Source organism: Eleutherodactylus coqui, chromosome 8, assembly GCF_035609145.1.
Source record: "Eleutherodactylus coqui strain aEleCoq1 chromosome 8, aEleCoq1.hap1, whole genome shotgun sequence".
Taxonomy (NCBI): domain Eukaryota; kingdom Metazoa; phylum Chordata; class Amphibia; order Anura; family Eleutherodactylidae; genus Eleutherodactylus; species Eleutherodactylus coqui.
This window is the reverse complement of record NC_089844.1, coordinates 42,399,237-42,413,603: the sequence shown is the minus strand read 5'-3', so window position 1 is coordinate 42,413,603 and position 14,367 is coordinate 42,399,237. Positions and strand designations below refer to the sequence as shown.

Below are 14,367 nucleotides of genomic sequence, written 5' to 3'. Positions count from 1 at the left end.
ATTGTAGCAGCACTGAATCAGCTTTTTCCCCCGGGGTAAAGCCATGTAAAAAACGTATGTGAATGCGGCCTGACAGACAAGCAATTCTGCTTTGTTTTCCCCCCTTCATACCTACAAACAGATACAAACCCCAAGACATCCAGCACTGAGAAGCCACAAGACTCGGGAAGAGGCCGCTGCAGATCCGTTTAGATGCCTGTTGTGATCATCCCTTTAAATAAAACTGGCTAGGTCTCCGCTCAGCCCCCACAGCTGCCGACGCCACTCAAACCTGCACTTTTTTTCTATGACATTAATTATAAAAAGCTGCAAACAGATAAAAATGAAAAGTGATCACATAACTTAATATCCTCTGTCATCAGGTGCCGCGAGTGGCTTAAAGGGAGAGTCCAACTTATAATAGCACCCACTGCCAAAAATACTAGTTGTCCTTCCACCCTCACTAGGTACCTCACTCCTGAATGGCAAATCTGCCAAGCAACAGCGTTCTGTGGCAGTGGGAATTTACTAGGCAGATTTTCCATTTTGGAAAGTCAACTAATTGGAGATACGGGTGTTCTACCCAGCTCTGCCACGTGGTGATACAAAGCAGTAGCTCCATTGTATCCAGTCCAGCACCATATATATCCTCCCATACAGAATGCTCTGGAGTAGGAGGTATCCAGCTGGAGTGCAAGAAGGCTCTCCCTTATTCATGTTTCTGGGTGGCAGCTATTATGGTTTGTCATATGGATTGAACATGAGGTCACTCAACTTTCCCAGAGTCCTGAATGGCACAATCTGCTCTGCACATGAATGCCGAGTATGATATGACCATGTAATATAACACAGGATAATGTACAGTCTGTGAGGCAGACTGCAGCGGACAAGAACAGATTCTTCCAGACTGAAGCAAGGACGTGTCATTTGCTGAGAATATCCTGGATGTGAATGGAACGACCCCTATGATGAGTCTCCGAGTGTCTGCAACATGTCAGAGGTCACCCTGCTACACCGCTCACGTGTGTTACAGATTTATTTCAGATTGCATAAACTCCCATATTTGGGGGTTTCATCCCAGGGTTCTGTCGGGATGAGGGAAAACGGAACCATAAGCTGCGATTAGTAAGACAGAGACCCTAGATGAAAGTTTCGGTTCAGTTCCAGCATTCTGGCTGGACAGAAAAGTGCAGTCAACTGCGCAACTCTGTCCAACCAAAATGCTGCAGAACTGCTAAAATGGAGACCAAAGCAGAGATGGCGACACCGCTTCTCGCACTACCTGATATAGGCTGCCCGCACAGGGGGGGGGGGTGCACTGCAGAATCTGTGGTGGGCGTCCATCACCGGGTTCCATAGCAAATACTGTCCATAGAATGCTATGGAGATATGGAGAAGTGATTCTTGCTGCACACGAGTGGAAAGGTCATGGATTCTGCATCATCGCTAGGCAATGACGTGGGAAGAGCAGGAGTTTAAAAAAAAAACAAAAACACTTTTTTTGCTTTTTGTACACATTACCCCAATAAAATAAAAAAACGGGAAAAATTCAGTTTAAAAAAGTTATCGAAAAAAATAGCCCTATAGGACAAAAAAAAAAAAAAAAAAAAAAGCAAAACTTGGCAGGCCAGGGTGAAAAAATAAATAAATAAAAAGATTTGGTCCCTGAAATCCCTACACGGGTAAAATCGTAAAAAGTATCTGGTCCTTTAGGACCGAACTACTCTGGTCTTGAAGGGATGGACTGTGTCCTTGAGTCATCTTCTTGTCAAGTTTCCAAATTCCATTTATTATAGACTGGTTGCTGAGAGGCGTGTGGCAACCTAAATGGCCATCCCTACAGCACCCACAGGGTGTTTGATCCAACTTTCCCAGACTCCTGCATGGACGATCTGCCAATGCATTCAGTGATACACCCCCCATTCCAGTATTCCTGTACGACTAAGTAGACTCCGGATATCCGATATACTCACCAGTACAAACTGCACAGTTGTGGTTACCCAGCTTTCCCAATCCTAGTAACAAAATGGCCTAATTATACAGCAATATGGAGGCACCTGCTGCTACAAAATAGACTCAAAAGACTAGATGCCAACCATAGCCATAAGCTATAATGATCATCACCCAGAATGCAATATGTCTATAGAAGAGAATGTCATCTCCTCAAGGACTATGAATTGACTAAAATATCATAGGAGAAATAGTCCATGCGGATGGCAGGCTGCCCAGGTAGCAGCACCTGGCACTTAGGTTGGCTTATCAGTAGTTCTGAGAACCTGGCATAGAGCAAACGGCAGGCGGTGGCAGTGACCTCATACGCTGACTGATAGCCAACATATAGGATAAGCGTTGCTAGTCGCTGACTGGTTCCCACACCCCGCAGGCTACGGAGCACGAAGCGGCTTCATTTTTCCATTCTACATAAATTGTTATTTTCTCATCAGTTGGGATACCAGAGAGGCCACATGTGAGCGGCTGCCATTCCAGCGCTGACTGATGTGGCCTGTGGGGGGCTGCGCACTAGATGCTCTTTGATATCAGCATTTATAGCGCTGTGACTTTTATTGCAAATATGACTTGCCAATAACTCATTTCCTCCGGGGATCATGGGAAAGGAGCAAGAAAATGTTTTAAAGTAGAAGAGGACAATGTCAGAGGTCAAGGAGGAGAAGGTCAGCTGCATTACCGTAGTGTCGCCAGCACTGCAGAGCGGCGATACATAGCGGTGCAGCCGTGGGGAAGCTGTAGGGGGCTGCAGGCCTATTCCTCCTGGAGGGCGACAGACCGCCTAATGCTATAAGGCAAGTGCAGCTACAATGACTTATCCTACAGATATCACACTATACAATGAATATGTGCTGATCATATTGTATGCAGATACTATACAGGACAGAACATAGAGCCGACACCTGCTAGATGGGCCCATTTGAAGCTTTTACACTAGGACCCATCCAATACGGTATGTAGAACAACTAATCATTTCTCCCATAGTACCCGATTTAGTAAGACCAGCATTTGCTATATGTTAAAGCATGCTAGAGTAGAGGTGCCAAATGTATTAAGATGCCCTGCCTCTTATGAAATTTGGTGCATCTTTGACTGGTCATGTGTAAGGGGGTAATCCTATTGATATGCCCCGTCTGTTACCACCACAACATCCCACCTGTTACTACTTGGCGTAGTCGACAGGATGGTACAACTGGTGGTGGATACAGTGCAGCAGCAAACCCCCTATTGATGGTCATGGACTTTGCTATGGCGCCGAGAGCAGCAACCAAAAAGAAGGGAGGAACGTAAGAGTAACCCTATTGCTAGGCCTTGTCTGTCTGTCATCATTGCACTACCACAACATCCCACCTATTACACATACATCAGAAAATGACATTTACGCCACCTATGAGTTGGCATGGATTTGCAGTATAATGTACACCGATTTCTTGCATAAATATATCAGGCTTTGGGGTGTCGCACCCCTCTTGCTAAGCTCCACACACTTTTTTGGAAAGCGGTGAATGCACTGTAAATACTAAAAGTTGAAAACTTTTGTACAAAAATGTGCACATTTTTTATACCAAAAAACAGGTGCAAATGCCTCCCACTCATACCGGCGGGCGTTTGCACCATATGAGGGCTTGACCTGCTGTGTAATGTGCTAGGATTGTCTCCACCTCTGTGGCTTTTTTGCCTTGGCTTTACACTGGTATGAATCGTCAGGTGCACAGTCATGGGACAACTATTCTCTGCCTGGGGAGGGACAGGTTTAGGGAACAGCAGGTAAAAATGCTGCATTATGGGAAACCACTAACAAAAGATAAGTATGTATACATTGTATCATGCTGACATCTCCAAAAGGTATTTGGGGGTGGAGAGGAGGGTCAGCAGGGCAGCAGATGACCCCCAGGTCTGCATGAAGCTTCTAGTTTCCAGGAAGCATTTGCCTCCTCCAGACCTGGTTTCCTCTACACCCCCAGCATGCAACCCAATATAATACAGGATCTATATTTAACCCAAGAGTTGCTGTATCAAGTGTCCAGAATGATCAAAAACCAGCTGTGACCTCTGATCTACTTGTAGCACACATCCCTCCTCCGCCTGCCATATATCAATCAGGGATCCTCTGAGATCCCAGGACTGGATACAGACAGGGGTGTTCTCATGGGGTCCTGATGACCAGGGGCGGTGGGGTCACAACTGCTTACTGCAAAATATACAATGCCTATAATGATCTGCATAGACTTCTCCCAATTCCAGAAGCAACCTCCAACCTCTAACATGTCTCAGATTGTATCTTCCGTATGAACATATTCTGTGGGGGCCGTATAGAGAAAGAAGTACTATTTAGGGGAGGGGATATTACATAGATATGAAGCAAATGACATCCTCGTAATACAGAATACACAGACCGCTATGGGCCCATATTGTACCCCTTATATTAGAAGTTTTGTGCTCATATGGAATTCAGAAGGCAAAATGTGTAGCGATGTATGTAGCAGGGTCTTCTACGAGAGAATATGGTGCCTCATGGATGCAGACTGCATTCCTACAAATCCAGACCATATGTGCCGCCACACAGGGCCATGTATGGAGCAATACCATGTGCACAGACCTAAGAGAGGCTACAGTCCTGCAGGAAATAGAGTGTAGACAGTCTGATCCAGCGCTAGATCTCAGTACTGATGTCCCATAGTGAAATAACAATAATGTGCTTGAATAGGAAGACCTGAATGTGTTACATGATGGTATGGCGTACCTCCGGAACATGGATTTAGTTTTGTGTTGTGGCCCCTGTAAGAGAGTAAAACCCAATTGCAAAGGTGAGAAGTAGAAATCCGTTTTGCACACTTCTCTAAACCCAGTTGGACCGCTACTATGACTGACGTAAGGAAAGCGTACTCAGACTGTCCGCCTCCTGCTATGATACATGCATGGAGCCAGAGGCGTAACTGGAAGCTACTGGGCCCCAATGCAAAATCTGTAATGCTTTATTCATAGTGCTGGGCTCTCTATATGGAGAACAGATGGCTTATGGGCCCTCTAAGGTTCCTGGGCCCGGATGCAACCACATCCTCTGCATACCCTATAGTTACGCCCCTGCATGGAGCCATCGTTGGACCGTGTTCATTCCAGGGACTCTCAATGCGGATTCACACCTGAATCTCCTGCAGACAATGGCGGACGACTCTTGGATGATCTTCCCCTATCGTAGCAGGAGGCGGCCCCTTCCAATACACTTTCCTTACATCAGTCATAACGGCGGTCCCACAAGACTTATGCTTCTCACAGGCTACTCTTCAACTTTACAGTTCAGTTTTACTTTCTTACAGGGGCCACAACACAAAATTGAAATCCATGTTCTGGGGCCCCCAGAGGTCCATGCATCATACACATCCGTGCCTTCCTACTCAAGTACGCCATTGATATTTCACTATGGGATGCCAGTATTAAGATATAGTGCAGGATCAGACTTTTTGACTCCCCACTGTATATAGTTTCTTGTTGCCAAGACTTTTTCCGTGACATAATACTATCATCACTAATATCCATGATGGTTGACTTCTCCAAAACAGGAGGTGACCTCTGCTTCCAGCACACATTTCTCCCAAGCAGGGCCCTAAGGTTATATTCTTTATATAGGGGCTGTATACAGACGGGTGCTATATCAGGGGCTTGTGGGCAAGATTAGATGGGGAGCAGATAGTTACTTTATGAAAAGGTGCCCTTCTAACTAAAGTAACTATCCTCAGAAAAGCTGTTGAAGTGCATGAAGGGCGGTCAACCCTTTGCTTTTACATAGAGCGATGATTGATCATTAGTGGTTTACTGATATATCGTTCATAGAGGGGATCGCCAAAAAAATTTGTTCGCAAATTGTTCAACTGCAAGTACTGTGACTTTACACCAGACTACTTTTGATCAACCACCTTTTTTTCCTGGTAAGGGTGCCTACCCACTTGCGATTTTTTTTCCTGTGATGTTTTGCGTTTTTTCTCAAGAGCAATTAGTATAGAATGTGTTCTTTTCCATCTGGGTTTTTTTTTCCGTTTTGTGGGGTTTTTTCACATAGGAACTGTCAGTTGCATAGGTCTCCTTATTTTTCTCTTAGTGCACCCATGATTGTCAATGGAGGGCTGCAAAAAACGCGCAAAATACGCACGGAAAATGCGCAAAAACGCCGCGTTTTTCACACGCGAAAATCGGCAACGCAAGTGGGTAGGCGCCCTAAGGGCGCGTTTACACAGGACCATCTGTCAGGCAACAGGTCATGCCAGCAATAATCATTCCTGGGCTTTTACACAGGGACGGCCACCGCTCAGTGAATGGAGACGGAGCGGGCCGGTGATCGTTCCAGGGCCGCTTGCCTCCATTCATGATAAACAGGCAGTTGTTCCTAAGTGAACGATTGTCCGTTTACAAGGAGCGATATGTCATTCATTTTTCTGCATGCTGAAACTGAATTGACGAATGACAAATTAATGACTTCTCGTTCAGTTGGTCCATGCATTTACACTAACGACATTTGTTCAAGTCTTATGGGAATCCCAACAATAATCGCTCCGTGTCAATTCACCTTTAGCTTAAATGAAAATGACTGCCAGCTTACCGGTGGTAATGCTCACATTGAACTACTATCATTTGAATTCACTCCTCACAGCGATTCTTTGCCCGATAGTCATTCCATACAAGTGTGCGTTCAAGCGACACTCCAGGTCTGGACAAACATCGATGGCCACACAGCTTCTCTGACTACCTGATGCACACTAAGCATTAGGCCGCATTTACAACAGGAAATAAAAACCTGTCTTCAATGGGTCTATTTAATATGTGCGTTTTTCCCGTGCCAGCAATGCTGTGAGATGGAAAAAATGCAGCATATTCTATTTTTCTGCAAGAACGCAGGATTTGCTGTGGGCAAGTTGTGAATCGTATTACACTCGCAGACGACATACTCCCGTATGAGTGAGCCCTTAGACTATTTATACATACCTAGTTTCCCCCGGAAATAAGACCTACCCCGAAAGTAAGCCCTACAGTGATTTTTGTGGAGGCTTGAAATATAAGCCCTAGCTGCATTACATAAAAAAGTAATACGTTACCTAGCAAGCTCGGTTCAGGCCTCTCCCACTGCTCTCCGGAGCTCCAATGCACTTTTTGCGGTCCTCAGCCACCCACAGAAAATCACTTCCTGGCTAAGGGATTCATAAATCCCACCTCCAGGAAGCGATGGCTCTGATTGGTTCTCGAACGCTGCTCAGCCAATGTGATGGTTGTGATTGGCTCATCGACCACTGCATTGATTTGCTTAGCAGTGATTGAAGAACCAATCACAGCCATCGCATTGGAGGCTGGATTTATGAATTGGCTAATCAATCCTGCGGCTCAGCCAGTTTATGAATCTTGCCTCTACAATGTGATGGCTGCGATTGGTTCATTGACCACTGCTCATTCAATCAATGCAGTGCTCAAGAACCAATCAGAGCCATCGCTTTCTGGAGGCAGGATTTATGAATCCCGTAACCAGGAAGTGATCTTCTGCGGCAACCAAGGACTGCAAAAAAGTGAGTCGGTGCTCCAGAGAGTAGTGGGAGGACCTGGACCGAGTGTGCTAGGTAAGTATAATAAGACTTCCCCCAAAAATAAGGCCTAATGCCTCTTTGGGAAAAAAAGTAATATAAGACAGGGCCTTATTTTTGGGGAAACAGTACTAAAGCACAGTTTACAACAGGTAGTCAGAGAAGCGATTCGGTCATCTTTGAGGGTGGCTTTAAAAGTATTTTCCAGTCTATTCCTATTGATGACCTATCCTCAAGACAGATCATCAGTAGTTGATCAGCTGGGGTCCACCGCGCGGGCCCCAACCAATCAGCTGTTCAGACACCTACTGGCAGTGACAGCAAGCGCCCATACAGATGATCATCTGGAGTCCTGAACTGAAGACCCCAGTCAATCAGCTATAGATTACCTACCCTGAGGATAGCTTAGCAATAAAAATTGCTTGGAAAGCCTTTAAGGCCAGGTTTCAGACGAGCGTATAAAAACACGTTTGTAATACGGATCCGTATGTCATCAATTCTTCATCTGTATTTTTTTATTTTTTTTTAATGACAAATACTGGTCTGCGTTTGCCCAATAGAAAAAGAATACAAAGAAGCAAACAATAACCATAAAAAAATAGGGCCATATGATTAGTCGTATAAATTTACTTCAGTTCCATAATACAGTCCCCCCAACACAGACCTAATATGCAAAAATACGCTCCTCTGAAATTGGCCTGTGGCCGTATTTGCACTCCGAGATTAATACACGATTTTTGTGCAATTGCATTATTTTAAATGGGTTAATTTATATGGATGATTAATCTCGGACCGTGACGCGAGATAGACATTTCCCATTTTTCGGTGATATTGACCAATTTCTATAGGAGCAAGAAGAGAAAAAAAAAAAAAAAACAGAACGCATCACTTGCAGGCAGATGCAATTTTCATGCGAGTGCAATGCGATTATTCCTATTGAAATGACATGCAATTTTCATGCACATGAAAAATGGCAAGTGCAGCGATGCATTTTTCTTGCAAAATGCATTTAGCTCGGTCAAAAATCGCAGGTTTGCAAGTGCGATATTAGTCTATATTTCTCAGACAGATATCGCAATCACCTTTGTAAATGCTGCCTAACAGCGGGGGCACAGAGGACGCCTTTAGAGCGTTAGACTTGCCTAGTGCCAGAGATATAACTATTAATACCCATATTATGTGACATCATGTGATACACTTAATTATACATCCACAGGTACATAGACTTGCTGTAGATGTGTGGGATCTGATTGGTGCGAACACCATATTATTACCACCAGACCCCACCATATCATTACTGATAATTACCACACTGACATAGCAAATGGTAACAGCAGAATCTACAGAATCCACAGCCCCCCCCCCCCCCCCCCTCCCAGGAAATGATATTATTGTATCTGTATTTACACAACAAGGAAGCAAAATTGTAACAATGTAACAACTGAACCCAGAACACACATCTGCTGCAGGAAACCTCCTTCACTCATTGATTTCCCAGCCAGTGACAGTAAATGTTACATAGTGTCACATCAACATCCTTCCCTCCATTGCAGTTGTCCTCCCAGGCTGCTCCAGAAAGGAAGGAAGATTACGGCTAATACCTGCAGATCGGGCGGTGCAATGTGGGGCTTCCTTACATAACGTCACAGTACAGTATATTGCATTAGGGGCTGGAGACTGGGCTGCATATAGCATTGCTAGGCTGACATTTTCTGAAGAGGGTCCAGAAGGTGCTGATACTGCCCCCCCCCCCCCCCAACACATATGCAAGCTGCCCCCAACCAGCCTGCCTTCCAACATACATACATACAACCTGTGCCTCAAAACCCTAGCATACATACAAGTGGCCCCCCCAACACACATAAAAGCTGCCCCCAACCCCAGCACACAACCAGCCTGCCCTCCAACATGGCCCCCAAAGCCCAGCACACATACAAGCTGCCCCCCAACACACAGCGAGCCTGCCCCCAACCCCAGTACACATACAGCCAACCTGTCCCCAACCCAGTACACATGCAACCTGGGCCCCCAACACACAACCAACCTGTCCCCAACCCAGTACACACACACACAACCAACCTGTCCCCAACCCTAGTACACATGCAACCTTGCCCCCCAACACACAACCAACCTGTCCCCAACCCTAGTACACACACAACCAACCTGTCCCCAACCCCAGTACACATGCAACCTTGCCCCCAACCAACCTGTCCCCAACCCCAGTACACATATAATCTGTCCCAACCCCAAGACACATACAAGCTGCCCCCCAACACACAAACTGTCCCCAATCCCAGGACACAAGCAACCTGCCCCCCAGTAACACCATATCCAGGCTCTGTAGGTGCAGTCTACTGCTATGCAGAGCTGCAGATGATACTGCTATGCAGAGCTGCCCCTGGAAGCTGTCAGTGGCTCCAGCACATGCAGGCAGCTCTCCCCTGACAGCAGCCTGAGCCACAAGAACCACAAGCTGCTCTGATTGTGGATTATACTGATTCATAGAGCAGAGCTGCAGATTAGATCCCATTAGGTTGCAGCGCAGAGCTGACAGTCCAGGAGCTGCAGCCTGTCCCCTGTGACAGCAGCCACCAGCCATGGCAGCCTTACCTTCTCCTGCGCCCTGGTCAGCTTCTTCTGCATGTTGCTGGCTATTTTCCCTGCAGAGACTCCCTTCCCCATCTCAGCCATCTTGCCTTTCCTTTAACTGGAGTTAAAATAATCAGATCAGAGAGAGAGGGAAAAAAAACCTTTGGCAGAAACAATAGCTGTCCCCCCCCTCCTGGCTGCTGGAACAGCCTTTTAAAGAGGCAGAGCATACAGCAGCTAGCAACTCCTTAAAGGGGCAGTGCTGGGAGGAAGGCCAGAGGTGTATGCAGGCTCTGCGGTGTCACAGTGACACATCCAGGCCATCTGCTGTGCCAGGAGGGTGGAGGGGCCATGTAAACATTCACTACAGGGCAGAAGAACCCATTACAATGCAGTAATAAGTGAGAAAATGGAAGTATTCATTTATCATTGTAGTTCAGCGGGAAGCTGCGTCTAAGGGTTCATTCACACGGACGTATGCAACATCAGTCAATACAAGGCGCAGCGTTTTCACTGCGTGTATATGTGCGGGTTACATAATAATGATGATAAGCATAATATCACCCGTCTGTTGAACTACAAATACCAGCATGCCCTGACAAATTCTACGGACCCGTCCACAGGCGTGTATTTTCTCTCCGTATTTGTTTACTGACAGGAAACACGCAGATCCATTGAATTAAATTGGTGTATCCGGATGTGTATTTTACGCAGATTGATATTGCACATCACAAAAATTGCATTATTTCCTACTTAGATCCTTATTTACGGACCTCCGTGCACGGTGTGTCCATTTTTGCGGTGTATCTGCGTTTCATGTTCATTCTGTAGCCACCTGTCATACATTTTTCACGCATGCAAACAAAAAAAATAATTCAAAAAAATGCCCAAATGATGTCAGTTTTATCACAACCTGCAGAAAACGGGGTGCGCTTAAAAAACCCCATAGTGAATACAATGCTGATTCATGTTCACTGCGGGTATCTCACTGCCCCTGTAGACTCATGTGCCCGTTCACACAGGTTCCAATTCCATCCGTATTTTTTACTGACTGAATACGAAGAGCACAGAAATGGCGTTTTGTATGTGGATAGATGCTGTAAAATATAAATCACAGCGTGTCCCATTGTAATCCATATTCACAGACCAAGATGGCACATTAAGGGCTTATTCAGACGACCATATATCGGCTGGGTTTTCACACCCGGCCCATATACCCTGGCCCTCTCTGCAGGGGGAGGAGGCAGGCCGGCAGCAGTGCCCTGAGCTCCCGCCCCCCTCTCCGTTCCTCACCACTGTTTGCAATGGGAGGGGCGGCTGGGGCGGAGCTAAGTGGGATTTTTAGTGGACATAAAAAATGCCCATATGGCCCAAAGCGCGTGATCCATGCACATCCGCATGCAGTGACCACAGCGCGCTTTTTATGAATGGATATCGCATACTCCGAGTGAATTAGCGCTCAATGGGTGACTTTTGATGGTGAATACAGACCAAAATAGGAGATGTGCATAAAAAGAAAAAAATCATAGCAACATTGGTTAACGTCACCTGGGAAAACCCACTTAACTCCTTAGTGACTACCAATGCGCCTTTCTTATGGCGCTCACCAAGGGGCCTTAATGCAATGCAAACATCGGAATAAGGTCTCCTGTGCCAATATGAATGGAGGCTCCGCTGTTTCATAACAGCCAGGCTCCAGCTGTAATGGCTAGAAGCAGAGAAACCTCCAAGCCGAGCCGTTTAACCCTTTACATGCTGTGGTCAATGTGACCGTGGCATGTAAAAGGCTGACAGAGGTAAGGGAATCCAACTCTGTCAGTCATCGGACCCGCACAATGTGATCGCAGGGTGCTGATGGGTGGCTAGCTATGGCACTCGGAGGCTTGTACATGGCCTTTGGATCAGCCATCTATGGTGCCCCATGAAGCCCAACCAAAGGAAGGGTCTTATAGGCCAATGTAATACACTGCAATACTGAAGTATGTCCTATAGGCACCATGGTTCCTAATGAAATTGAAGTCCCCCCTGTGAGAGAAAACTAAAAAAAGCATAAAAAATAACTAAAAGTCAGAGCCCCCTTCTTAGGCCGGCTTCACATGAACGTAACAGCATTTGCGCACGCCTGAACGTTACATTTTTGTGGAATGAATGATGCCTTTTTTGTGCGCATCAGTGTTATTTAATGTACTTTTTGCCCCCGCAAAGCAAGTTCATTTGCGCACAGCGAACAAACACACCGATTGAAATGGCTAATTACTTCCAGATGTATTTCATGCAACTCCTTGCGTATTGCGTGCACAACCCTCATTGACTTCTATGGGGACTTCTGGGGCACAAATATGCAGAAAAATAAAACCTCGTTTTGGGGGTTTTTTTTACGCGATTGAAATGCGCTCACAAAATACGGAATTGTGACCGAACCCATTGAAATCAAATATCACACGGTGAATACCGTAAAAAAACTGAAGAGCCAGAATTGCAGATCTTGTTATTCTTGCCTGTAGAACAAATGATGAAAATGTTACATGTTCCCAAAAATGGAAAAAATGAAGACAAGAGCTGATCCTGCAAAAAAAAAAAAAAAACCCAAGCCCCCGCAGAGCTCCGTCAATGGGAAATAAAAACATTATGGCTTTTTTAAAACGCGGCAACACAAAAGCAAATCTGTGTACAAAAATAGCAAAACCTCATAAAGTGTCTAAACGCGGTATTGTGGGGATCGCACCGATCCAGAGAATAAGGGCAGTGCGTTATTTATGCTGCATGCTGAGTGCAGTGACAGTGAAATCCAAAAAATAGTGGCAGAATATCTCTTTTTCCCAATTATCCCCACCCCCCAAAAAAAATTACTAAAAGTTCTCCAATACATTATATGGACTTCAAAGTGACGCCATTACAAGTACAATTTGTCCCGCAAGAAAGAAGCCGTCTGCTGGCGCCGTCAACGGAAACGTTCTAAACAATATATGAAAACGATAATTTACCGTTCGGACTCTAGGAATGCGCCGATGACAATAATATAATACCGTAGGGACCCGAACTGCTAATTAATCTGCTGTATTACTACAAGCGGCTTCTTAGGCTTTCTTTATTGAATGGAAATACAATATACTGAATATTACCAAACGAGAGGGAAAAGTACAACAATTCTGCAATAATCAGCAGAGATTTTGCGCAGATGTCACTCGCACACGACTCCACATATTGGAAGGATTACGTTTCACTTTGGTTTCTCATTTTTGCAATGATATTTGTGAATTACAGGAAACCAACATGGAACAGCGCAGCATTCTGCAAACTATGCCTTTTATGTCCCCGCTGCTGGTAGTTTCCCTGTACTATGACATCACTGTGTGAATTATCTCTATACTGTGACATCACTGTGTTTATTACCTCTGTGCTGTGAGATCACTGTTTATTACTTTTGTACTGTGACATCACCATGTTTATTCCCATACTGTGACATCACTGTTGCTCATCCCTGGATTGTGATATCACTGTGTTTATTATCTCTGTGCTGTGGGATCACTATTTATTATCTCTGTACTGTGACATCACCGTGTTTATTCCTGTACTGTGACATCACTGTTGCTCATCCCTGAATTGTGACATCGCTGTGTTTATTACCTCTGTGCTGTGAGATCACTGTTTATTACTTTTGTACTGGTACATCACCGTGTTTATTCCCATACTGTGACATCACTGTTGCTCATCCCTGAATTGTGACATCACTGTGTTTATTACCTCTGTGCTGTGAGATCACTGTTTATTACTTTTGTACTGTGACATCACTGTGTTTATTCCTGTACTGTGACATCACTGTTGATCATCGCTGAATTGTGACGTCACTGTTTATCCCTGGGTTGCAACATACTGTAGTGCGGTTGAAAGAACTCATCAAGTTCACCAAGGTGATGGGAGTGGATGTGGCTGAAGGAGAAGGAATACATTTACAGCTCTATTTAGCCCTATTGATCAGGAGGGGAAAAAAAAACTCTGAGCCAATCTGCCCTAGGAGGGAAAACTTTCCTTCTTGATCCCGTGCAGCGATCAAAACAAAAGTCATCACCATTTATACAATAATTCTATACATTTCCATTGCATTTGGAAGGTAAAAGGGTCATCAATCACTTTTTTACATTTTGTTAAGTTGTGGCCTTGTACAATTTTTTTTTTTAATTCAAGTTTTCCCCATTATTCTGCATTCAATACCCCATAATGAGAAACT

At 45.1% G+C, this 14,367-nt stretch overlaps 1 protein-coding gene across 9 annotated transcripts in view; it reads right to left on the bottom strand.

Moving 5' to 3' along the window:
* The window catches only part of BIN1 (bridging integrator 1), a 120,509-nt gene extending 110,175 nt beyond the window's left edge, over nucleotides 1-10,334 (bottom strand). For all 9 annotated transcript variants that reach the window (XM_066575570.1, XM_066575563.1, XM_066575564.1 and 6 more), the window contains exon 1: nucleotides 10,161-10,334. In XM_066575570.1, the coding sequence (XP_066431667.1) occupies nucleotides 10,161-10,241 (81 nt within the window). In that variant the 5' untranslated portion in view covers nucleotides 10,242-10,334. The remainder of the gene's footprint in view (nucleotides 1-10,160) is intronic.
* Between the last annotated feature and the right edge of the window lie 4,033 nt (nucleotides 10,335-14,367).